Source organism: Opisthocomus hoazin, chromosome Z, assembly GCF_030867145.1.
Source record: "Opisthocomus hoazin isolate bOpiHoa1 chromosome Z, bOpiHoa1.hap1, whole genome shotgun sequence".
Classification (NCBI taxonomy): Eukaryota; Metazoa; Chordata; class Aves; order Opisthocomiformes; family Opisthocomidae; genus Opisthocomus; species Opisthocomus hoazin.
Window position 1 is genome coordinate 48,993,824 of NC_134454.1, and position 26,999 is coordinate 49,020,822.

The 26,999-nt window shown below is 38.7% G+C and overlaps 1 protein-coding gene across 1 annotated transcript; it reads right to left on the reverse strand.

Moving 5' to 3' along the window:
- Nucleotides 1–506: 506 nt before the first annotated feature.
- On the reverse strand, nt 507–26,588 carry NAA35 (N-alpha-acetyltransferase 35, NatC auxiliary subunit). The gene is made up of 23 exons (XM_075410589.1): nt 26,504–26,588; nt 25,238–25,371; nt 24,124–24,157; nt 22,576–22,690; nt 21,393–21,467; nt 19,497–19,664; nt 18,585–18,651; nt 17,812–17,855; nt 17,140–17,190; nt 16,224–16,307; nt 14,303–14,417; nt 13,663–13,841; nt 12,502–12,561; nt 11,236–11,342; nt 10,937–11,003; nt 9,757–9,855; nt 8,264–8,442; nt 6,349–6,485; nt 4,960–5,027; nt 4,572–4,712; nt 2,713–2,835; nt 1,545–1,625; nt 507–920 (listed from the first exon to the last, which is right to left on the reverse strand). Exons 2-23 carry the CDS (start codon nt 25,359–25,361, stop codon nt 861–863), a joined length of 2,178 nt encoding a protein of 725 aa, XP_075266704.1. The 5' UTR covers nt 25,362–25,371; nt 26,504–26,588; the 3' UTR covers nt 507–860.
- Nucleotides 26,589–26,999: the final 411 nt, after the last annotated feature.

Genomic DNA, 26,999 nt, shown 5'->3' on the forward strand with positions numbered 1-26,999 from the left:
GAGCATGACGGTCATGCAAGAGCTGACTGAGCAGTGGAACAAATCAGTAGTCTGTCCTTTGCAACAGGAAATGAAGTTGCAGAGTATTGAAAATACACTGCTGGTGTATTGTCGTCCTGTGTTGCTAGTGACTATTATAGTATTAGCTATGCAGCTTCTCCAGTACCATGAAGAGTAAAGACAAACGAACAAACTGCAACTAGAAATAACTCCATTTCTTACTGTGTTCAAGGACTTCTACATTCGAGACAGACAACTGCACTAAAACAAAAATGGCTGAATTCAGTGCTGTAGGAGCTAAATGACTAATTATCATCTACTCTAAATTGCTATAAAGACTGTTTTAGCTTGCAGAACATGGCAAGAGAAGAACCCAGTGTTTCTACTTTCAGAGTGAGCAAATTTGATGCAATATAGGCAAAAAAAATGGAAACTCACAATCTCTCCAAGTGGCTTTGTTCAAAGCAGAAATTGAGTAGCTCAGCTGTGCCTATCAGACATGAGGCTCTACTGCATGATTTTTATTCAGTCCCAATTGTTATTAAATCCCTAAACCCCCATTTTCTGTCAGAGCTCATTCATAAAAATGACTGACGATCAAATTTGTAATAAAATCAGTTAAGGTCAACAATACAGTTCATTAAAATCAGCTTCACCCATGAAACTTTATACAAACCACCTTAAAACAGCAGTTGTCATTCAGATCACATAAAGAAGGCAGACTATAGATATTCCACGTAACAGTACTTTTATATTGGAGATCCCACCCAGTCTGGGTGCAGCACTAGATATTACATCCTACAGCTGGTATCTGATCCACAGATGATGCTTCAGGTACCCTAACAATGATCTCTTGTCTTTCAAACAAGCTTCACAACTGGAAAATACTTATGAGGGGAGAAGTCAAATTCTGGAGGAATCTGGAAAGGAAATATTTAAAATATTACACAACAGTACTACTAAATTTAATACTCAAAATGAGGGACACCCTGCAGATAAAAGAAAAACTTCTAAACATCAAGAGACTGAAAAAAAAAAAATCCTAGCTCTTTAAATACTCCAACCCAGTCCTGGATATGCCAGTCCTTCTCCAGCAGTGATGGGCACAAAGCTGTGGAGTGCTGGTGTGCCTCTGCAGTGTGCTCCTTCACTCCTTCATGCCCAGCTATGGGCAGATGTCTGAAGGCCCTCTCCTCCCCTCCAGCCCCCACGGCACCCGCTCATCCTGGCAGCCAGCACTCTCCCGACTGTTCACACAAGCTGCTGAGATGCTGCTGCCAATGGCTTCTTTCTGCTCTTGATGAATACCCGTATCTGTACATGTCTTCCCACAGGCACGTCCCAGTTCTTCTTCCAAACCATTTAGAAATGAGGGTTTTCCATACTTAAATAACTACAACACATTATTTCTAAGGGTAAAAATGGATTCAGTTACTTTCCCAGTTCTTTTAACCGTAGAGTAACTATGGCCTGAATCTGCTCATTCAGCTTGAAGAGATCTGTGGTAGTACATTTCACATTCAATTCAACTGGCGTTTTCTTACCTTAGAGTCTTTTTTGTGGCCTCCTGCCAGCAGCTTCATGACCACAATATTTGGTTTAGCAACTTTTAGAATCCAATTGACCTAAAAACAAAACAGCAAGAAGTTTTCACGTGAGACCACATGACCTCAAAATTATTTCAAAGATAATACTCAAATGTTCCATACTCTAACAATACAGCAGTCCTCAGTTTAACAGAAATCTGGGTGTTTGGGATTTGCTTTGAAGTATAACAGCTGGATTAATGAAATTTAATAAAGGTGGCATTTATTTTATTCAACAGATCACAGAAACCACTGCCCTCCATGCTTATGTTCAAAAATTGTTAAACTATGGCAAGTCCTGAGGCACTCACGCAAATAAAGGTTTAGACAGACTCTAGGCATCAGCTGCCAACACCACGATCCGAATGCCATGAGAAGAGGAAACTCGAGTGTCAAACTGGTGGCTTTTTGCATGGAAGTGCTCTGGGCACATCCAAAATACCTCTGACTACCCTGTTGGCCTCAATCAGACAGCTTATGTGTGAGTACCACCAGGATCCAGAGAACAGGCAGGGATTCCTAAATTCTCAAGAGAACCCAGTCCCGTAACTGTTCTTAACCTGCTCAGATGTGACAGAGTAAGCATCCCCCTTGCTCCAAAATACCATCACAGACACTTCAGTTTTCAGGCTATAGACAAAGAGGCAGAAATTGCTACCCGTGTTTACAGCCTGGTGCCTAGAAAACTGCTCCAGGAAACAAGTGCAAGATTCAATCCTCTTTTCAGCCTCACGACATTCAAACCTATTTTTCCCAGCTCTTACGGGTACATGTGAATTACCAGGCTCCAGGTACAGTGAGGCAGGCATGTGTCACCTTCTTGTTAAAACTGATAGGCTTTTAGAACAGGGCCAGAAGGCAACATGCAAGAACAAACCAAGTTGCTGTCCAGCACTGAAGATACTCGGCAGGGAGGGGTTTTGGAACAGCGAGCACAACCCTGATTACGCTATCTAATGTACTGAAACAGACCACTGTGTAAGACGCCACCACCCTCCTCTGTCTGTTCCTTCATCAAAGCACTCAGCTTTGCTCAGCGTTCTGACAAAGGGTGCTTTGGATCTCATGCAGATCCAACTTTTTCTATTGTGAGCAAATACTCCTTTTTCCAGTAATTCAGTCTTACCTCATAGTCTGGATTAGGAATATTCTCAAGAATCATTTTAGCTTGCTGGAAGTGTTTGCTAGCTGCCATGTAGAGATCTGATGACTGAGGAGGTGGGCTGTACTTGTTTAAATCAGACATTTCCTAGCGTGTTACAGAAATATATAAATATATATTAAAATCAGTTGCCAACAAATTGTATTTTTATCACCTTAAATGAAAACAAATTACTATATTCAAGAAAAAAAAGCTGTCAACTAAATCATATTTTAAGAATAAATAGTGAAGTTGAAAACATTTGTTTAAAATGGCAAATACCAAGCAGCAGTGTGGTGCCTAATGATTACTTCATAGTGCCACAAAATGCAATGAACTTGTCATACTCTTTATAAAACAATCCCTCTTCTGAATAACTTGTCATTCATTTGCTTTAACAGTGCCATGCAGCAAGGTGTGAAGTTACAGGGAAAAAATAGAAAAAAAAAAATTGTATTCCATTGTTTACTCAAATCAAGTTCACAGCAAGTGAGATACTGAAATTGTTCAAAACTTTCTTTTATGTAACTTTAATACTTCCAAAGTTGTGTGGGGTTTTTTTGGTTTTTTTTTTAATTAGGGATGAAAAAACTTCAGTGACAAGGAGGAAGCCGTGATAATCTTAATTTCCACTACAGCCGTTCATAACACTAAATTAGGGAGAGTGACTGGCATACAAAATAGTACAGTTTCAGTCCAGGCAGACCTTTAGAAACTTAAAAGTCTGGCCATCAGAAATCTATTCAACAAGAAATATACAAATTTCTGCACCCGAGGCAGAAGAACCCCACAAATCAGCTAATAACCAGCTGGGTGAGTAGCAGCGTTATGGTGAGCATCAAGTTGAACACAAGCCAACAAGGCGCTCTTATGACAAACTGGACAAGCCTTACATAGGTCTGTACAATCAGGAGTAGGGCAAGCAAATCAGGGAAGGCTGTCAACCTATACTCAGTACTTGCACTGTAACATCTGAAATACTGCATCCAGTGTTGGACACAGTTCAAGAAAGATGCCGAGATGTGGAGCTGGCTGGGGGCCTAGAGCAGGTGACCCACAAGGAGAGGTCAATGGACCTGGACTTTTTCAGTTAAGACTAGAAAAATGCTAATTGCTAATCTTAATAGCAGCCTACAACTATCTGAAAGACAGTTATAAAGTCATCAGAAGACAAATGCTCCTTCTTAATGGCAAACAATACAATGAGGGGGGAGAGGCCACAAATTCTGGCTTGGGTAATTCAGACCAGACATTAGGAAAAAAGGTCAATAGTGTAGCCCTCAGGTTACCCAAAGACGAAATGGACCAGAAAAGTAACTGGATCACCTTAACCAAAGAGGTTGGAAAATCTTCATCTTGTGATTTTTTTCAGACTTGGCTAGACAAAGACAGTGCCGATGTGATCTATAATGCTACTTCAAGGAGGAGACTGGACAAGACAAGCCTCCACTGGTTCCTTCCAACCAATACTTCCGTGATTTAACACTCAAAATTACTTTTATTTTCCTGTTTGCTTGCTGAAGTAATAAAAACATGCTGCTATATAAACCACAGCCAAAAAGTCTGTCAATAGACTTTCAAGAGACTTTGTCTGCACGCAAACCAACACAAGCATCTCAAACCACTACATCAGATGAATTTTTAAACGTCTAACTTTAGTAAGGATTCAGAGCAACATATTTTCCGTGCACACAACTAAAGCTAGAACTCCTTGCCATTTTGACTTACGCTTCAGCACGAACTTTGAGATCTTAAAGGCTCTTTTTGCAACGACAATGTCTAAAGCAGCTGAGCAAATGACTTTTATATAAGCATGAGTGGCACCATGTTTAAAGATTACTCACTTTAAACTGCAAGTAGTGCACTGGGGGTGGTGTGATAACACTGTTGAATGGAGCAAACCTGTGCTCGTATCGAACTTGCTCACTGTCCAGTTCAAACTTAGGTTTCCTTACTTTGCCATCCATGTCAAATGCGATCATTGTCTAAAAAGGAAACAATAAATATAGTGAAAAGTGTTAGCTTTATGTTATGTTCTGCTGTAAGCAAGATGAAAGTTACAACTTAGCTGTAACTGGAAGGATACAAAAATAGTAGAGAATTTACCACATCACATTATAAACTTGAACTTAATTTCCAGTCCCACTAAAAGCAAAGAAGGCCACCCCATGTATGATTGATTCCTACCACAAAAAAACTGAAGCCACCGTTCAGCAAGCACAAGTAAATTACCTTGTACATCCCAGCACACATATTTTGGTATGCTTGACTCATGGTGATCTCTCTACTGAGAGGGCGAACTGCAAATTTCACAAAAATATAGGGTTTTTTATTCAATGTAAGTACAGAGTTTAATTTCAGATCAAAACAGTTCTTTCAGATTTTCAGAGAGTGACATAATTCTCAATTATATTTTAAAATAGTCAAAGAAAACTAAAGCATAAAAATCACAGACATGCATTTCTGCTCATCTGGCTCCTGTTTACACAAAATATCCCAAGATATACTTCACAATCACATGAACACCATTCTGCCTTCAATGAAATAAACTGGTCCAGTCAGTCAACAGAATCAGCATGTCACTACACAACACTACACAACAGTCTAGATTTTAAAGCTAGTAGCTGAGAGGCCTGTTGGCTTAGTTCATGGGAAGGTTAAAGCATTTTTATCCTAATAAGAAAGATTTTTATCTTGATAATATTCCTTTAAGCTCCCCCGTACCTTTCAGTTTAGCTAGTGCCAAACTGCCCCACACTTGGCACCTTCTTAAAAACTATACAACATAATAGTAATTTTCTGAATGTCTACAGACAAGGGAATTTAGTTGATATGAGCTTGAGCTGTTCATATCTAATTGTTCCCTTGAAAAGACGACAAGGATAAGTGCACAGAAAAGAAGGAACAGTGAAGAACAAAAGAGAGCTTCTGCATGGTGTTACTTGCAATGTTAAACTCCAACATACCACAATCTTAGTAGCTACTTAAGCATGGCAAATCTGTGTTAAATGCTATTTAGACCCTGGTTTTGGATGCTTTTTTAATAGCAGGCTTACAGCTCTGACCACAGAGCCAGACCACTATGATACAGGAAGGCAAATTTCTCATTTTCTCTCACGCATATACACCAGAAAAAGCATGAGTTTCTAATGGGGCTTTTGCACAACAGTACTACCACTCGATTGAAACAACACCATTGTAAAAAGAAACATGCTTGAACACCTTCTGAACACAAAGAGAAAGTTTAGTCTTTGAATCTAGATACAGACACAAAAAACATAATTCTTCAGGAATTACAGACTGTAGAAACGTAGTATTTTTCAAGGTAATGGGCTCTGGATCTGTTAATTACCTCTCACAGGATCCAAAACATAACACAAGTTGTGAAACTGTGAGTTTGGGTTTTTCTGAAAGGCCTATTTAAAAGTAAGTAAATAAATAAATTGGAAGTCCTTACACAGTGACTGACTTTTTTTAGTTAAAGTTTTACATTCAGCCTTCATGAACTCCAGAATGTTTTCCTACCCACATCAGTGCTGACTCCATAAATTCTGAATTTTAATTCTACATGGCTGCATACAGGGGGAAAAAAAGTCTGAGTTATACTCTATACCGAGATACCTTTTTTCTTCTTCTTTGTTTTCTTACTGCTACGGCCTTTTTGTTGTTCCTCCATTATTCTCTCCTCTGCCATTTGAGAGCTGTCAGCGCGGCTCAGTGTTGACATCAACCAGGCGTAGAGGAATTCTGATAAGTACCTACAGTAAAAACAGTATGCAGCTGTTACATACTACAGTGCAAAATATATTCATAATGTACACGTCCTCACTGAATACCAAGTCATTTACTCAAGGAACTAATAGTAAAGACAACTTTTAGGGCAGTTAAAACTCTGTTTCACATGGCTGAAATCAACAGATTAGTCTTTGTTCTGCTTTGTGATTTTTTGTTTGTTTTTTTTTTTAAACAAGATTCTGTACAGATTCAACCACAGACAGCTGAAGGTATGCAAGTTTCTTACATGTTTACTAAATGAAGTCTAAGGTTCTTGTTATTTCAAAATCCATACAAGAACAAACTTTTCTACAACTCTTCCTTCACCCAGCAAATGAAGCATTTTTTAAAAAGATATTATGTTAATACCTTTTCTATTTTTGTTAGGAATTACGGTTCTGAGAAACAAGCATTAAAAAGCCAGAATTATTAAATAAAAGGGCCAAGCCCCCAGGAACATGAGATCTGCATGCAATTCTTTAAGATTTAAGAAAAATCTTTAAGAATTCTTTAAGAACACTTTCTTAGTAAGCAGAAGCAGGACCAATAAATCTCTAGACTGACTTCAAATCAAAAGGAATAGGGATAAAAAAAAAAGACAATAGAAATTACAGAACTGGAGCATATGAAGAAGAAAAAGTGCTTCATAAGAAGTCATACTTCAGAATAAAAATTACTGAGAAACCCTTTTAAGCTTCATTTGCACATCTCCCCTTAGATATTTCCTCTCTTTTATGTTCTTTACTTACAGTAAGGTGATAAAGCAGTTGACGTGACTGTTCCAATGAAGAGTGATTTTATTAAAATGGTGGGGGGAAATACATGCAGGTAAAAAAATACCGTCTTACAGAAAACTTGGTATTACTTATTGAGGTACTACTTAAAGAATATTTCCATCTTCTGACAACTATATGGGGTATTATTTTTCTCACTTAATGCTTAATCCACTAATGAAACAGCATGGAAACATAATGAGACACACTGAAGTTCAAGTCATCAGAACCGTCTAATCTCAGAAAGCAGGCTTACAGCTTACCTAGCAAGAGTTTATTGGTAATTTCACGGAAAAAAACAAAACAAAACAACAAAACATCGAAGTACAGAAACACTTCAACATAGGAAGGTTCAACACCAAACTTTTAATGCTGAATCAAAAATAAACCATCTAAAATCATTTCCCTTTTGGAGTAAGCCATCAACTACTAAAAATAATTAATGTGAATGGAAGTGGAAAAATAAAAAGTATTTTCGACTCCATATAGTCCAATAATTTTCACTAAAGGCTGATGTGTCTTCAAATAGGCTCACAGAATAAGACATTATTTTTACCCAGTCAACTTTCAGGTTACAGTCACAACTTAAAACTCTGGGTATCTCTAAAAATACTACTAATCAACAAGACTATTGAACTTGGTACTACAACGACAGAAAGAATACAGGAAATTTCTTTCCTCCTGCATTCTCGTATGCCAAAACAGGCATATTTTGCATTAACTGTCTTAGAAGACACTGTTTTAAAAAGCTAAAGAGAGAGCAAATTACTATTTCAGGAAAAAAAAATACACTGGTATTAGTAAGTCTAGAAGAGAGACCAACAGATTTTTCTTTTCCACATGTAATTTTATGAATAGGTACTAAATCCTGTGTTGAGCAAGCTTGAGATTAAAAAAATCACAGTTGCGGTCTCTGCTTTAAATATTGGCAATTGTAGCTCTGTGGGAGCATCCCTCCTCCAACAGCTATCAATAAAGCATCCTCTTACCAATATATGTAGTAATATTCATGCATACTGTAAAGTTCCAACTCAAAGCCACTCAGAAGATACTGTATCATAATACGAAGGTTGTGATATAGGACCCAGGTGCCCAAGCAAGCCAAATGTTGCCTCTGCGGTTCCTGCTTCAGTAACATACTATGAAGTGCTGCATCTACTTTCTCTGCCTGTTGAAAAAGAGAGCAAAGTAACAGACAGGGAAGAACATTCGAGTGAAACAGCATTCAAGTTCTGCCAGAAATAAAATCTTAACAAAACCTGAACACAAATTGTGTCAGTAAAGCCATGCTGCAGATTGAGACAGAAACATGTTCTACAGATATTGCCACCTCTGTAGCCTAGAACTGTCACAAAACCGCAAAGTTACTCACACAAGTGAATTCTGCTCCACAGGGAAAAAAAATATTCTGTACACTAATACAGCAATAACATCAGGTTTTTTTAAACTTAAAATTTTAAAATGTATTTATATATAGATTGCTTGCAGTCATGTGAGTGCTGAAACTCAGAACCCATTACAAGCTGTTACTAATTTTGCTATACTGTCAATAATTACTTTCTTTTTTTTTTAAAAATAGTTTCATTGAGAAAGTAAATTTACAAGCTTCACATAGAAAAAACACACTGTGGCCCACCAGAGAAACTAATATATTGCTAAGACCAATTCAGTGTTAAAAAGGAATTGTATGGAATAGAGGAAGTCTCCTTCAGATGGAGCATTATCAGTAGTTCTAAACAAATCAATCCATATAATCTATTACAAAGTGAAAAAACTGTGTCTCAGCTGCAGTACTGCAACAAACTCAATCAAACCACCTTGAGAGAAGCTCCAGCGCACAAAATCTCCCCCTCAACTCCGAGTTACTTGACTGTTCTCCTTAGCATGCACATCTTGGAAAGTATTTTATTATTCCATGCCTCACTGATGAAGAAATACATTTCCAGCAAGTAAAAATACATCTTTCCCCTCATCTTTCACTCCCCATTCTCAAGAAATATTCAAAATCAGTAGAAGCACATGTTTTTAAGAGTTATTATTTAATTTACATATATTTTACAAACTGTTATAAAATTTTGCATCTTACATAGCTATAAGACTGAATTTTCAAACGTGTCTTGTAAACACGGATTATCCCTCTCTTCCTGGTTACATCTTGCAGACTGACAGTTACAAGCAGGATAGAGACTACAAGCAGTGGAATTACCATTAAATTAGACATCACAGCAGGTTTCCCTAAAATCTACTTCTTGGACAAAGTCAATCTTAAACAACGTAGTAACTCTTTGTTCCACAGATGTAACAAAGTCTTTGGATACATCCTACAGACTTCCTGGGCTGCATTTTAGGAATCCTTGTCCTAAAAATCTTAGGACAAACAGAGGAGTTGCTTCATTCATCTACAATATAATACCACATGCTCCAGTCCGGTAGAAATCTACCTGGAAAGAAAGGTTTGCTGGTCTGCTGCCTAGGACATTACCTCATCCTGGAGGGTGGCAAATTCCTCAAGAATGTGACCCAATTTATCTCTCTGACGAGCTCTGTTGTGTCCATGGATTTGAATCAGACTACAGAACGGCTGAAAAAAACAAAGTATAGTTTTAAATTTTCAACACAACATTGAAACCACAGGAGGGGTACCATGATGCCTATTTAGGCATCTGTCTTAGGAACTGGGTTCCTTAAGGCTCCCTACACAGCACAAGCTAGCAGGCAGGCAAGCTCTCTGCAGTGATGCAAGAGCCCACTTCTCTGTACACAAGTACAGCACCTGGAGTACTGTGTTCAGTTTTGGGCCCCTCACTACAAGAAGGACATTGAGGTGCTGGAGCACGTCCAGAGAAGGGCAATGAGGCTGGTGAGGGGCCTAGAGAACAAGTCCTATGAGGAGCGGCTGAGGGAACTGGCGCTGATTATTCTGGAGAAAAGAAGGCTGAGGGGAGACCTTATTGCTCTCTACAGCCACCTGAAAGGCAGTCGTAGCAAGGTGGTGTTGGTCTCTTCTCCCACGTAACAAGTGATAGGACAAGAGGCAATGGCCTCAAGTTGCACCAGGGGAGGTTTAGACTGGGTATCAGGAAATATCTCTTCACTGAAAGAGTTGTCAAGCACTGGAACAGGTTCCCCGGAGTCACCATCGCTGGACGTATTTAAAAGATATGTAGATGTAGCGCTTAGGGACATGGTTTAGTGGTGGACTTGGCAGTGTGAAGTTTGTGGTCGAACTCGATGATCTTAAAGGTCTTTTCCAACCTAAATGATTCTATGATTTTCTTAGATTTTCACTGCACTTCATTCAATAACTGAATCTTTTACAAGGATTTTTTAAATTTTTAAACTGGAGAGAACGGAAAAATATTTTTTTTAACTAGTGCTATGCATTTGTTTTGTGACATGAAACTACCCTGTAAATAGGCAGTAGGTGTAGATTGCTAATGAAGTGAAATGTCAGTCAAAAATCTAGAAGCATAACACAGGAAACAAACAGCAATAATTATACTGGCTTGTTAAAAAGTGTTACCATTTTAAGAAGGCAAAATTGCAGAAGTTGGCCATCATGTCAGGTGTCTAGAAAAAAACTGGTCTCATTTTCAAACGTAAGCAAATCTTGGAAGTGCTCATACATGCACAAACATGCTATAATTGGAATGAATGCTTACCCGAACGCAGTGTGTCACAAAGGAATCAATGTAGTCCTTCGCCTGGTGATTGTTATAAAGACAACACCTAAAAGGGAAATACCCACATACATACATATGTTTATAAATGTCACCAGTCTATGTAGCACGAAATTAAAAAAGAAACACAAATGCAGCAACAGCAACTGACTCCTTCATACATAAGCACTAACAAGTACAAAATGTGTAAGTTCTTTATATGTCTGTCCTTGCTTTTGTAAGCAGAAATATTTTTTTATCACACATCTAAACACACGCAAGTAAACTCAAGATTCACTTACTTTGGAGAAAGCACTGGAGGACTGACAAAAGACCTTAAAGCATCTTTTACCATGTCTTGCATGAGATGAGTGCCAAACACTTTCTTGTTATCTACCAGAAAAGTAGTCTGAAAGTGAAAATGTGTTTTCAGAAAGACGTTTTAAGTTAAAAGTAATGCTTTAGAAAGTACTTATTGAAAGCTCTTACACTAGCTGTATTGTATCAGAAACTCGTAAGATTGCTTTAAGAATTAAAATGGTTCAGCTAGGCACAAGGTTACCAACTCAGAAATAGAGGCATTCTGAGATCTGTCACCTCTGTGGTATTCCCTGACACAAATTACAGCTCTATTACTTGCATGAGACAATGCATTCAAAATTATTTTATTTCTTGGATTTTACAGACGATTAATCGGACAGATGTTTCTGATCATTAACATAAAATAGGTTATGCGGTCTCCCCAGAGGCAGATAAACGTAAACCTTCAGACTAATGCAGACTTTCTTCTACCCCTATACATACTACTGCTTTCATTGGTCATGTCTGATGCTCATTCCACTTTCCTCCACAAGTGCTGTGTCCATTTCTTACATGGTTCTTCAGCAGCTGGAGAAAAAGCTCTGCTGTCAGGTATCCACAGGGATTGCACAAACACATGTAGCAGAAAGTCAGAACACAGATGCTATGAAAACATTTTACTTGTCAATAGTTCTATTCCATTGGCTTTATACATGTTTTAACTGGGATCAGTAAAGAAGTTCTGATATGCAGGGACACCCTACTCAGATCAAAACTTCCTGTAAGTAGGTATATTTTACTCTGAGTTAAGGAATATATAACACACTCTCAAGGAAAGTGAAGCAGTGAAAAGAAAAGTAGTAGCCTGCTCTGCTTAACCATCAGTTTAGCAGTAGAGGCAGTATATAGACAAAAATTCAGTCCAAATAGGGAGGATAACACCAAACGCCAGCCCCAAACTGAGACAGCATACGGAGAACAGCATAAAAATGTGTGTACAGGCCCAGCTTTATGGCAGAGAAAAAATGTTAATGCTTTCATTTTAATTACCATGTACTAACATGATCTAAACAACAGTATTTAAAAATGTTTAAAAAAAATACATCAGAACATAAGCCTCCATATACCTAATACTTAAATATCTCCAGAAATTTTTTATCGCTTATATATTAAGTGATATTCAAATAATTTCAATACTTGAAACAAGAAGATGAATGCATATTTATAATGAATGCATATTTTATTCAAAGACATAGATTAGGACTTGCCTGTAACAGGGATCTTGAAAGAACACATGGCGATTGCTCACTAAACTCACAGAAAAAATCCTAATTTACATTTAGAAAAAAAAAAAAGACAATTCAGGTTAATATGCCTATTTTTTTATACACACACTTTTTATATGCACACAAGCATTTGCATTTTTATATACATATATATACACAACTGTGTAAATGCACCTACATTTTGTATACAGAAACACACATACATACACACAGCATAGCTTACACAACTTGTAAGAAAGTAAGCATGAATAATGTGAACGAAACAGAACATATTATGAAGCTAAAATCTATTTTTTTTTGCAATAACTTGTTATTCAACAGAACAAAAGGCTTCTGAATTTTCTTTTTCAGATGCAACAATCAGAAGGATGACAGTGTAGAAAAAAAGATACTGTGAAACTGTTAAGATTACAACATAACTGGTACATAACACAACTGCAATGTTTAACTGGTACCAGATCCTTCATGCAAACACTGCTTTAATTGCTTTAAGCGGAAATAGAAAGACAAAAGACTTTTGCTTGCTCTTTGAACTGATGTAACTATGGCTCTTTTCTCAGTCAGTGAACTCGTGTATGGTGAAAAGTATTTCAAGTATTTAAAGTGTCTTCTAATAAATATAGGCCATAACTGAGAATAACATCACTTATTCAGAAAACAACATAACCAGGTGCTTAACTTTATAACTACTCAGGGAATTGCACGCTTAAACAAACATTTGTTAAGTGCCCTCTTGTGTTATAGGCACATGTGCAGAATACTGCTTACTGAATCTGAAAAAATCAGGAATATAGCAAGGAATGATGTTCTGCTACTGCAGATGCAGCTCTTCAACCAAAGAAAGAGTTACAAGGAAATCAACATGCTTGGGCTTCACCACTAGCAAGCATAATTATTTAACAGATTATGGGAAAAATCGAGAGGATTGAGAGGAGAAAAGGTCTTTGTCAAAACAAGAAAAATATTAATTATCAGGAAAACCAGCAAATTCTGAAACTGTACACAACAATGAGAAACACCAAAAGATTTATACATATGGCTCAGTTTTTTCTCCAGTGAGCAACAGCATGTATGAAATGATTTTTTGCAAGTTACATTTCAGGATCTTATTTTTGGCTATAAGTAAGAAATATTCATGCTTACCAGTATACAGTGCAAATTAGTTAAGTTGACCACTTCACATACAGTTTTTATTCGGTCTATTAGTTTGGTAAAATAATTGACCATTTCTTCCCTTTTAATTATTTTTGCGTATCGTGGGAAAGTTGGTGGCAGCAATCTCTGATTAACAAGGGGCTCAAAGCCCATCATAATAGGATGATCTAACGAAGGAGGAGGGGAGAGAGAAAGAGAGAGAGAAAAGCTGCACATAAGCTGTGTTCTCAGAACTCACTTCAAACTTGAAGGTATAATACAAATTATACAATTAGCCAAAATGAACTTTTTAACTGACAGTTAACTTCCAGAGACACTAACTACCCAACTGAGACAATGATTACTCTTAAAAAAACCCAACCCCCAACACCTCAGCATATACCTGTACAGACAGTGAGGTGGTGTTCCCTATTTTAAAATGGCATATACACTGATTCAAAGTGCAATGCACTTCATCAAAAGTTCACATTATCTCTGGCTTTGAAGTGACAGGAAAAACATTTCGTGAAATAAAATTAAGATCAAGCAAGGCAAATCTGTAACAGCTTGTATAATGTGCACATAGATATTAAAGTTTATCAAGACAGCGTATTTAAGAAAGGAAAAAATGGTAAAATTTGATACATGCCTCCTTTAGTAGTATCATTCTGTGCCTGGATACCATGATGCAATGAATTGTGGATGGCAGAAAGCAAGTCAGCTGCCTGAGTCATCAGTTTCTGAGCTTCTGCAACTGCACTCGTCTGAAAGATAGGAACAGTTATTCACATTATGAACCAATGTATTTTTACTACAGAATTAATGCTAGTCTCAGAAAAAAGAATGTTAGAATTCTAATGTTTGTGCACAACTAGTTCTGAAAAAAAATACCCAACAGATTTTTGTGCAATAAAGTGTTCTTTATATTTTACATATCCATACATCATCTAATACTGTATTTTTTTCTGTATTAGATAAGCTTTAATAATAATTACAACTGCACATCTAGTATACACTACACGCAAGTTCTCTGTGTTTGATTTTGGAGGACTGGTGGGAGGGAGGGCAAAAACCCCCACAAAACTCTTCTGCCAAATGACGCAGAACTCCAAACTGCAAAGAGGAAGAAAAATCTCCTGTCATCAGGAAACGCAGAATTCTTGAGAATATGGACAAAACACAACATACCAACTGAAATGAAATCACTATAGAACAAGACAGCAGATGTCCATTAGAAATCTTGATTCGTGATCTGCTGACATGCTGAATTTTCTGATATCCTACGAATCCAAATCAGTTAGCACATCGGGTACCATTTAAAATAGCTCTCTGTAAAATCTAAAATCTTGTTTTAAAAATACCAGACTAACAGTCCCTGATGGAACTTCAAATATTTGGAATGTCAAGTCAAATTGAAACCTGAATTCTTTCAGAAAAAAAGTATCTAAAATCCCCACATCTAATAGAAGCTGCACGAGATCTGTAGCTCTGTGTAATACACGCCCACGTATTACGGCATCCAGAAATCTACTAAAAGAACAAACTGCTACGCAGACCTAATTCAAAGTAGTCCATTATGTAAAATACTTACCTTTTAAGTAATCAGACTTTAGCGACATAATAATAATCTGATTTTACACAGAACATTAACTCACAACAGTTAACACAGACAGAATTTGGTTGTACATCAGTATAGATCACTTCTATGTCACAGCTTGATTTCTGATATAAGTAATGGTTATACTCAGAATGCAATTGTTCTCAACCACTCAATCACTTTTTCCTCCTCACTGATGTCTATGAATGATACTTGCACCCGACCTTCAATATAATCAAGGTCTTTTAAACTGTACAATATCCAGCTGCTCCAACAGCAAAGTATGTGGGAAAGACTCCATGCCACTTCACCAAGAAACTTTTTTATTTATCAAAATAGAAATAACAATAAGCAACAGACAGGTATTTATCCTTGTAAAAGAAAAAGCTATTAAAACAAAAAGCTTTGTCTTATGTGACATGTGATTCTATCCCTTTGCCCTAAAACATGCAGTTCCTTCCGCCCCTCAAGAATTAGGAATATTTTTGAATATTCAAAAAAGCAGGCAAACCACATGGAAAGCTGTCATATTCCTCTTCTCAGACCAAAGAAGTCCAGATACAAATTCAGTATCACATGGAAGGAAAAGCTAACAATTCTCTAGAGATGGACAAAACACTGTCCAATGTCTAGTAACTCCACAGAAGGGCACTGAACTCAAGAAAAAAAAGGTTTGCTCGTGTGTGAAAAGAGTAATCCAAAACCCATAAATATTTTCTTTCAGTGTTCTAGAATGAATATTCTGTCTCTCTGCAAGGCCATAATAATGTCAGCCACTAGCCTTCCCTGCGTTTCCTTTAACAATTAACAAAAACCTAATAGTTGCCACTGTAAGGCCTTATCCAACGCTCTACCTGTGGCAACATCAATTCAAATCTACAGAATCTACAGACTAATTGCTTGACCTTACAGAATGAAAAATGAGCATGTCACAGGATCACAATGCGAACACAGAAACACCAAATGAACGTACCTCTTTTTTGGTAAATGCTATTAGAACAGTCAGCAGTACTCGGGTAAACTTGACTCTGCTGAACACAGCTAAACACTGTTGATGCTGTAATAAAAATATACTGCAAATTACTAAGCAATACACATTAAATCCTGAAACTTACTAAGAAAAACTTCTATAGATTTATTGAAGTATGCTTTCTAGTTTTAAAAATATGGTATCTAGTATGATTTTGAAGAAAAGTCACAGAATTTATAGAAGAAATCTGTACTGCTGTCAGGAAAGCACTAACACAAAAAAGATGAAGATACTTTGGGTAAAGTACAACCACTGGCTGTATAACTATTTCCTATGCAAATACCATTCAGATCTTAGCTTAAGTGAACAACCACGAAATATTCAAACAATTTTCTCTCCTTTTTCCTGAAAATCTATGCTAAAACTTCTGAAGAAAATAACGTTACCAGAAAAGGAAACCCACACCTTTCTAAACCAACTGCATCAATTACCACCTTCTCCAGAAGGAGCTACACTGCTTTCACCTTCTCTTCCTATTTTCTCCCTTGACAGTGAGGGTGCCAGCAGCAGTAACAGCTGCTGGGAAGGAACTGAAGGAAAAAAAATACAGGATAGATAACACCACCTACTTTGATAATGGCTTTTTCTTGAGAGGTAGGTGGCTAAATGGCAGAATTGCAGCAGCATCACTATTCTGCTGTTGAGACTGATCCAGAACTCTACCCTTTCAAAGCATAAAAGCCTTCTTGCTAGCATGGAATTTGCTCAGGGACATGTTTAGAGCAGCTCAGATATGACAGTAGTAGCAACACTGGTGACACTCATTTCTCATAAGCTATTAACTACTAATTAAAGTAATGATGTAAAGTAATGAAGTAAATCAATGAAATCCAGAAAAAAAGAGGAAGCAATTCATTACTTCAAGTTCAACTTCTGGATCTCTCTCTTCTCCTTGTCGACTTCGAGTGCTCTACAAGGTACAGAAATTTCAAATAATTTATTAAAAATTGCAAAGAGAAGACACTGATAAAATCCCTTTACCCTCTCCAGAACATCCCTCTAATAAATGACCCTGAATATCAGTTCTCAAGTTCAAAACCTCTTAATATATAACCTAGGTACCCGAATGATCCAAGATTTTCCTACAGTAATGAGATCTATCTCTGTCCACTCTGCAAACCCGCAAGGAAATTGTATGGACATTTCATATTGTAAACTGTGGTAAATGAAGATTAAGCGACTTCTTTTAACATCACATAGTATACATGCATAAAAGCCTGAAGTTAAATACATACTTCCAGTGTCCCAGCCCAATGTTGTCTTCCACATCATGATTCCACCTATTACTAGTGAAGCAACTATTAAAGAGTTTAGAAAAGTCTGAAGACTTCAACATCTTTAGCTACAAGGCAAACTACCAGCATGTTACACAAACCACTAAGGCAGTTCATAAAAAAAATTCCATCATTTAATGACACAAAGCTGCCGCATATTTCACAATCTAACTCCCTCCCCTAAACCTATGTTAAGTACACTTGAAGTATAATTGCCAAAGCAAACATAATTGACACGACAAACACGAGAACAATACCTTCACTCGTCTTTGCATGTCATCTTCTACATCTTTCAGCATACCTGGAAAAGTCACAGTACAATTAAGGGCCAAGAAACATTCCTAAGTACACCCACACCACTCAGGGGAAAAAAGTTTTGAGTGGAAATCAAGTTCTGAAGTGCTTTACGTATCCATTAGCCAAAGACTAGACAAAAAATATTCTTGTGAGGGATGGTGGGGATGTCTTGCAACAACAGATACACCAGAGTACAGACTGACTGATCCAAAGTTAAAGTGTTCGCAAATTTTCTAAAAATACATCCCTGCAAAGCTCAAGTATGTGTCAAAAATAGTGTACCAAAAGGCTAACATACATATTATACATAATACCTAATAACATAAGTATTCATAGCTTTAGAACATTAGATTGCTCTTTTTCCTCATAAGCAATCTGCTTACATCACAACAAATTGTGAGGCAGAGATGCACAGATCAAGCAGGGCACTTTCCAATGGTTTCTATCTATCTCAGTCCTGGATGAGCTCATGCACAGCCACTTGGCTGGCATATCTAAAACCACCACTTCTGTTTCTCAGGAATTTAACAAATAAACAGCTGAAGCTTTTCTTCAAAGAAAAATAATTTGATCTCTCTATTTACCAAGCCACAAATTTTCACATGACTTACAAGAAAACCTTAACATCTGAAATGCCTACCAATTCGTTAGGTTTGGTTGAAAGTAACCAACATGCTCAAAAAAAAAAAAGAAAGTGGCTGATGAACAGATACACAGAAAGCACAAACTGTACCTGTAACTCTAAGATCTGTCACACTATTGGCCATTTTAAATCCGTAAGTCATTGACTGAAAATCTTCCTAAAAAATAAAAACCAAACAAGCAATATGTAGTGAAATATAAACAGTAGCAGTTACATTTTCAACTCAGGGTTTGGGGTTGTCAGGGTTTTTTTTTGGTTTGGGGGTTGTTCTCCTGTTGTGTTTCGTTGGGATTTTTACATTTATTTTGTTGAATATTTTGTTTTGTTTTGGGGTGTTTTTGTTTAAATACACCAAGTATAAAAGTCCGGTTTTATTCTGCACAACTGAATACACTGATGGTTTAGGTGACTTTCCAGCCCAAATCCAGCTTGGGGTAATTATTTTCTGCATAAATCCTTAAAACCACTCCATATTTTCACCAAGTGCCACCCTATCAGAATGTTACAAGAACTATGGATGTAAAATACTATTTAATCAATTTTAGGCATAGTCAGTAAGAAGTGACTTGTCTAAGCTCAGGGTAAACAAAAATTGCTCTGAGCACAGAAAACCAGACTCTGATCCCATTGCTAGATGTACATTTCAGACAAAAGACAATCATGGTTATCTAATGTGGAAAAATAAAAAATTAAACAGGAGGAAAACCACAAGTGTATCTTATTTAAAATGGTAAGCCACAAGACTTGCACTGCTTCTTGAGTAAAATATTTATGTGACTCCAATACTCAGGCAAAATACAGAAAACAGCATGCAACACCTTCATTGAAGAAAACGACATTTTAAAGACATCAAGTCTAATACTTTTAGAAGGATGAGCTGCTGCTCCTACAGCATCCTTCAGTCAAACAGTAATAAAGTTATCTAATATACTATTTCATTTGCATTAAGAAACTTGCATATAATGTTACATATCTAACCACAGGAGACACCAAACCACTTACCTCCTCAAAAACAGCTGCTTTGTTCACCTTTTCTCTGGCAATATCACAGATTTTTAGGATCCCTAGAGCAAAAGCCTTCATAGCAGGATCTTCTATGAAGTCTGGATTATGAATATACAGGCAAGTGAATACCGTCTGTGCCAAGGAATGTCCCTCTAACCATGTTATCTAGGGAAAATTAAATGTTTACTCAGGACAGCCGAGACCTCATTTTTACATTCCTGCTCTTTTTCCATCTTACTGTGCTTCAGTGAGTCATTAAAGAAGTCCCTATCATGGCAACCTTCCACCTAGCAAAAAAGGGCAAGAGAAGGTCTCTCAGCCTTCACCCTTTGTCCGTCTGCTGACGGTGACAGGCACTAAGTTACTAAACCCTGTAACATTACCAGATTCTGGTGCTGGATAAACCTCTTCCAGAAAGTCCAGCTCTGATCTCTGTGGCTTAAACATGACATCAAGTTAAGAAACCATCAGATCTATGAGCTTTCTCTACACAAATACTGAATGAAAAATACACGTGGCTATGAAACAACCCAGCAATATTCTGTATGCTCTCTTCTACAGCTTACAGCTTCTTTTCACGATTCCTTCTCTCTACTACTTTCATGCTGCTTTAAGCTACTGGGAAAGCTACAGTAATTTAAATAAAGATTTATATCTTGAAATAGCATAAAAGACTGTAGGATGCGATTTTTAGTATGACCCCTATCCCTTTTCAAAAAACAAAGCCAGGTTGTGGGCGGGGGAGATTACTTATGCTACACCACATCAAATATACAGTGACCTTTACACATCTTTTTGGAAACACCAAAGCAATGCTACTGATGTAATTTTAAAGAGTAACCAAAAATAATTTGTACCGTTTACTGGGGAAACTAAGACATATACACAGAAAAAAATCACAACTAACAAATAACTGATAATTCACTTATTTTTCCTTTCTAAATGGATTTAGGTATTTTCTTCAAAACACTCCCATAAACTCAGTCAATACTAGCTGCACAGAAATGAGCAACAGAGTGCTGTAGGTTACTGCACGCTCACTTTCCAACACAGTCAAACATCAACATACAGCAGGCAGTCAGATACCATGTATTTAAAACCAAATTATAAAACCTTTTTACATTATTCAAAATGCTACCACTTCTCTTCCCTCCAAAAATCAACATTATGCCTTTTTGTCCTGGTTTTGGCTGGGATAGAGTTAATCTTCCTCCTGTTAGCAGCTATAGTGCTGTTTTGGATTTCGTATGAGAATAATGTTGATAACACACTGCTGTTGTTGGTTGTTGCTAAGCAATGATTACAGTCAAGGCCATTTCAGCTTCCCATGTTTTGCCAGTGGGGAGGTACATGCGAGGCTGGGACTGGGCACAGCAGTGACAGTGGACCCGGACTGGCCAAAGGGATATTCCATACCGTGACGTCGTGCTCAGTACATGAGCTGGGGGAGCTGGCCAGGGGGCAGCGACCGCTGCTTGGGGACAGGCTGGACATTCATCACCGGGTGGTGAGCAATGGCATTGTGCATCACTCATTCGGTACATTCTATCATTATCATTATTACTATCTTCTCTTCTGTCGGTGTTCTATTAAACTGTCCTTATCTCAACCCATGAGTTTCCTTATTTTCTGATTCTTCTACCCATTCCACTGAGGGGGAAGAAAGTGAGCAAGCAGCTACGTGGTCCTAGTTGCCAGCTGGGGGCAAATCCACGACACTCTCACAATAGCCAATGCAAATATCTAAATGAAAATTAAAACACTAAGTATGTATTTTCTGCTTCGTGAATCTTTTTTGTTGAGTCCTACTGATGTTTCTTTTGTTTAAACTGGATTAAAGGATTATATTTTGAAAGAAAAACCATCTAACATTAAGAGCAGAGAAATGCTTACCAAACAACAAAAACATGTATCCATTATTCCTATGAGCTCCGGTGAAGTGAGATCCTTTATTTTAATGGTGCCATCCTTAGAAAACAAAGAAAGAAAAAAAATAAAGACTATGGAAGCCTATAGACAAAATACAACTTCTTATCTGTACAGCCAAAAAGGAGATTACAATTTGGTTACGATATCAGAATATTTGCATACCACTAGCTTTACTGATCATCTTCATAATGTGTCTCAAATTCTGAAAAGCTTTGCTTTCCCATCATTGTGTTGAACACTGACCAAACATACAGCTATTCAAAGAGAAAGCTAAAGTAAAATTTCTGATTTATGAGTAGCCAATAAAAGTTTAAAACTAGTTAAGTGTCAACACCTAAACAACAAAACAATATGTATAATCATAATAAAGATAAAACAAGGAACAATATGCAAGACACAGTCTTTGAAGACTGCTTTGTACACTGCAAATACTTCCCGAGTTTTTGTGCCTCCAAGGTCCAGACCAAGAAGACAGCAACCCTACTTTCCTCATTTCATGTGTCCAACGTATGCAATTCTGCATACATTCTACATAATTTAGATGGACAATATTTTACACAGAGTTCTCTGACTCCATTCAAAACAAGATCCATGGAAAAAAATATTTTTTTCCTCTGTGAACGCATCATTTTTTCCAAAATAACAGAAAGACTTTCAACCACCCTCCCTTAATTTATCTCGACCATGCATCAAAAGTTAATCATTACTGTCAAATTAGCCAGCTTCTGTTCAATGCTAACGAACTGGCAGTCTCATAAAGTGATCATTTACAGCTTTTGTAAGGGAGTTGGTTTCCATTCACCTTAAAGAGGGACTAACCAACACATCTTCGTATAAAAGACATGTGTCGGAGAAGCACAGGGCGACTCGCAAAACCGTTTCTGAAATTTACTTATTTGAGCTATCAATAACCAATCATTTCACAGTACTTTTCACTGGAAGGGTTAGCATAATTGTGATAGTGTAGGTAACAAAAAAGGTAAAAATCACAAGCTATTTCTTAACTATCCAAAACAAAAAACAAAAAATCAATTTTAAGTAAAGATTGAAAACATTAATTATGTTGAATTGTGCTTAACTGCAATTTAATAAAACTGTATCATACTTTTAGAGGCAGCACAGGCAAAAACAGTTAAGTCACACAAACCTTAATAGCTTGCTCAAAGTTAAGAACCTTTCTATTAACTTGGTTTCCAATCATACCAGCATCCATCTTGGGATCCATCATTTCAATGGCAGACATGGCTTCGAAAAGACCAAAACTAAGAACACCAATAAAAAAATGTTCTGAATGTAATTATTTTATACAAAATAGTCTTCACAAACCAATGTAAAAGAACGTACGATGATAAACCGCCTACACTGTATTCTGACTACAGACAATAAGGTAACGTATGTGAACACTGCTACTGATCTTCAGAGATCATGGGTTTTCAGGAATTTGAGAATCTCACAAGTAATGCCTACAAGAAAATATCAGCCTTTTTTTCACGGTGAAGAACAGTCCTGAGCCAAATATCCCACTATTAAATCTACACACGTCTGTTTCTATACACCGCATAATGACGTAACATCTTTTTAGAGATCACAAAACATAACAAACCGATATTAACTGAACAAGCTGTTCTTTATTATGCTACATCCCAAAACCCAAGTAAGATATGTCCCCCACAAACTAATGACAACACACACGGCACAGACTGACAATAATGTATACCGACTTTGTTTAAAATGGGCATATTAAGAAAAGTGATCTTAAAAAAAATGTGACAATGGGTCAGTTGTAGTCAGGGCATAAAAACTTGCATCAGAACCACACCAAATGAAGACTGGCCTACAGAAGCAGGACTACAGCATCTCACCATTGGTACGTATGATATTCATCAGAACTACTGCAGAAGCCTTTATTATATAAAAAAGGTTATTCCGTCTGGCACATTCTAATTCTGAAAAGCACATTTGCTCTGAAACGTATAAAATTATACCCCAAAAATGTGCTTTGACTGCACTGAGTAACTACTCCATGACATCCTTGTACACATTTTTAAGCAGGTTTGCATTGTACAGCATGCTTCTGTTTTCTGAGCTACAAGTCTTGATAAGCACTTTTTTCTTTATGTAAGTGAACAGACTCGTGTGGCTGAACAATTTACTTTTATATTTAAAATACTTTTATCTTACATCACCCTTTAAAGAACACAGCAAAACTTTAGCACATGCTTCTTTTTTTAAATATATTTTTCTTAATCTGTAGAGCTCTCTGTTTCCGTTTCAGCATGTCATTTAAGAGTTACATTAAAGCACATTGATAGTTTACCCTAAACTTCTTAGTGACATTTGAGGCAACCAAATTTAAAAGCTTAAGGTCTTTTTGGAATTTTTTTATAAAAGCATGTCCAAATAAAATAGTTCAGTAGGTTCAGAAGTGTCACCACCACTGATCATAACATGCTCCATAAACTTCTAAACTACTTTGATTAACTGAAAATGTTATACTGGCACCATGAGAAGTGTTCAGCATTCATACAAGCGCATGATATACATACTGCCAAGGACTAATGATATTCTAAATACTTCAGCTATTTTACTCAAAGTTTGAAAAAAGTTTAGTTGATGCCACATGACTTATTAGTGAACAATAACAAAGTTGCACTAATCCTATCTAAAACCAGAATTATCCTACAGGCATACTTACAGCTTGTCATGAAGCAGTTCTCCTAACTTCAGTTCTACAAAGGAACAGAACAGGATAATTACAATCATCCTTCTAGCACAACTTTTCCAGGATAGTCTTGTCACTCGCCAAACTGTCTCAAGCTAAGAGAGAACAAGGTGTGGGAAGCAGACTAGACATTTCTACTCCACCTTCAATTGCTTTTACTTACAAAGCACTTTCAAGACCGAAAGGCTAAACAACCCCAATTGTTCCGAGCCCTTCCTTATTCCTCTCTGTTATTCCAGCAGTTGAGGGGGGTTCAGAATAACCAAATAGTAACATGTGAATGGCCTGGAACACAGGACAGCAGTTTTCTGTGCTCCTTTATGCAGGTGTCTTATTTTTTCCAGGGGATTTTACTGAAAGGCTTGCTTTTCCTCGTTACTTTTAATGCTGCATTTAGATGTATTTGATGGATACACAAACAGCATATCACTAATACACAGGAATTATTTGATGGTCTAAGGAAATTGTGTTTATCATTATGTAATATTGTGTGTGCCAAGTTGCAGGGTGGTGTTTTTTTTTCCCCCCTAATGTCATAATAAAATCAGTTGAAAAAATAAAGTTGTCACAGTAAACTAGCACTCATACCTAATAACAATAAAGGCACTGTTTAAATGGAAGTGCTTCATTGTGAGTGGGATGCATCGCATCTCCTCAGCAGCTCAGCCTTCCTTCAAAGATGAAAAATTAGGCACTGACCAATTAACTGAATAAATCATTGGACCCTATAGATCCGAAAACATATAGGAAAAAATGGACTGTTGATTCTGCATGGATGAATGAGGTTTCCATTTGGCAGAAGAGACAGGAAGAAATCTTTGCAAAGAAAAAAATCAGGTGTAAAAATGTACAAGATGAAAAAACAGGACTTAAAAAAGATACTTATATAATTTGGAAGAGGAAGCAAGGTGAGGTTCTTCTGGTATTTCCAACCTCACAGTTAAACACAGGCAAACACAGAATAAATGTAGTCCATTCATCTGGAGCTTGAACCCAAGTCAAACTACTGCGTTAAACACCTCAAAGAAATACGCTTAGTTCTCTGAGAGATTCCAAGTCTTCTCAAAACATAAGCAGTACAACTCACCTCTGCAAGCTTCTTCAAAATCCTGGGTTATATCTATCCAGCTTGTATTACTCTTCTCCATCTTGTCAGGCATACCGAGTTCCCATCCCGAATCATCATCTTCTACTGAAGCTTTCACAACCATGATACTGCACCTTTAAATCCATATCAGAGACACTACGTATTATGCACAAATTGGAGAAAGTGCTTCATGGGAGTCTTTTTTTTTTTCCCTTTGCAAGCATCAGGTGAGAAAGGGCGACCAACTAACCCAATTTCATTTAAACAGCTACTATTAATCAGCCCAAAGAACTTATTAACAAAAATTCTTTTAAAAAAGTGTTTTCTCATTCACCATTTCTCTACAGCTAGCTTGCAGGCTACAAAACTTCAAAAACTAAGGACACCACAACTTTAGCAGTACAGAGACATCATAAAGTGCGCACTGTCAAACCAGAAACAGAATGGGAAACGTCGTCAAGCAATCCTCCCTTACAACAGGCAGATTGTGGGTATCACAATTTTTCATTTCTGTTGTTTTACTCTATTAGAAATACACACGTCTCCTGCTGCTCTGTGAAAGGAGAGGGAACTGTAAAACTGACCACACACCAGTCTGTCACCTGTACAAAGCGTGTCCAAACGAACTCGCGAAAACGGGCGTATTTCCTCGGACTTCTTCAGCAGAAAGCAACTTACCAAGGTTGCCGCGGCAACGTTAGGCAACCTCACACCGGAATGCAATTTTTAAGCTTCACCGGGTAGCTGCTTCGCACCGTTTCTGTGCTTTCGCAAAGCGAGTGGCACAGCCCCGGAGAACTCCGCCTTTCGCCCGCCGGCCCGCCTCCGAGGCCTCCACCAGGCTGCAGCCTCCCCTCGCCCAGACGGAGATCTTCCCACGGACGCCTACGAGCCCGGAGAGCCCTCGGCAGCTCAACCAAAGGCCCCCCTGACAGAAGACAGTCAGGGCAGGCGGGGATAAACGGACGCTGAAATGCAGCCCCGGAGCCACTTCGCCCCCCGCCTGCACGCCACCAGCTCCCCAGAGGCCGCGGGCACTGCCGTGAGGGAATACGTAGCGAAGCTGACCGAAACACACGGAAATCGCCCTCGAGTTTCGGACGCTAACGGCGAGCTCCCCTCCGGGCGGCGGGCAAGGCGAGCGGCCGCCCGCTGACAGAGGCCTGGCGGCTCCTCCGCCTCGCCGCAGGGCACGGACCGGCGCCGCGGCCGCCCAGGACACCCCCTCTCCCCGCACCCTCCCCCGCGCGGGGCAGGAGGCCTCACCCGCCGCACCCCGGGCCGCCGGCCCGCTCCTCCTGCCCGCCGAGCCTTCCCGGGCCGCCGCCGCCCGCCCACTAACCCAGCGCCGGGGTCCCCGCGCAGGCGCACTACGAGGCACAGGGCCCTTCCGCGCCCCTCCGCGCAGGCGCCTGCCACTGCTAACGGTGCGCGGCGGCGGGCGGGGCGAGAGGCGGGGAGCGGCGCGAGGAGGGCGGGCGCGCGTTGTGGCGGAGCGGCGGGGCGGGGGTGGTGTGACCCTCCCCGCAGATCAGGGGCCCGCGTCCGCCTGGGAGGAGGAAGCGTGAGGAGGAGGCTGAGGCCTGGCGGCCCGTGGAGGGCCTGGCGCTGTGGGCGGGCCGGCCCCTGCCGCTTAGCGAGGCCGACAGAGAGCCGCCGCCTCCGGGTCTGCCCTGAGCGGTGCCGGCGGCCCACTGCGCCCCACTCCGCTCCGCCGCCGTTTGCGGTGCCGAAGCTCAGTCCGGTCTCCGGCGTCGTCCGC

Excerpts from the sequence above, each read along its gene's own strand:
- NAA35 (XM_075410589.1), bottom strand. The coding sequence starts at position 25,361 with ATGGTTGTGAAAGCTTCAGTAGAAGATGATGATTCGGGATGGGAACTC. Across the intron at positions 24,158-25,237 it reads TTTTGAAGAAGCTTGCAGAG|AACTGAAGTTAGGAGAACTG; the intron begins GTGAGTTGTACT and ends GTTCCTTTGTAG. Across the intron at positions 2,836-4,571 it reads TGCACTACTTGCAGTTTAAA|GAAATGTCTGATTTAAACAA; the intron begins GTGAGTAATCTT and ends GTAACACGCTAG.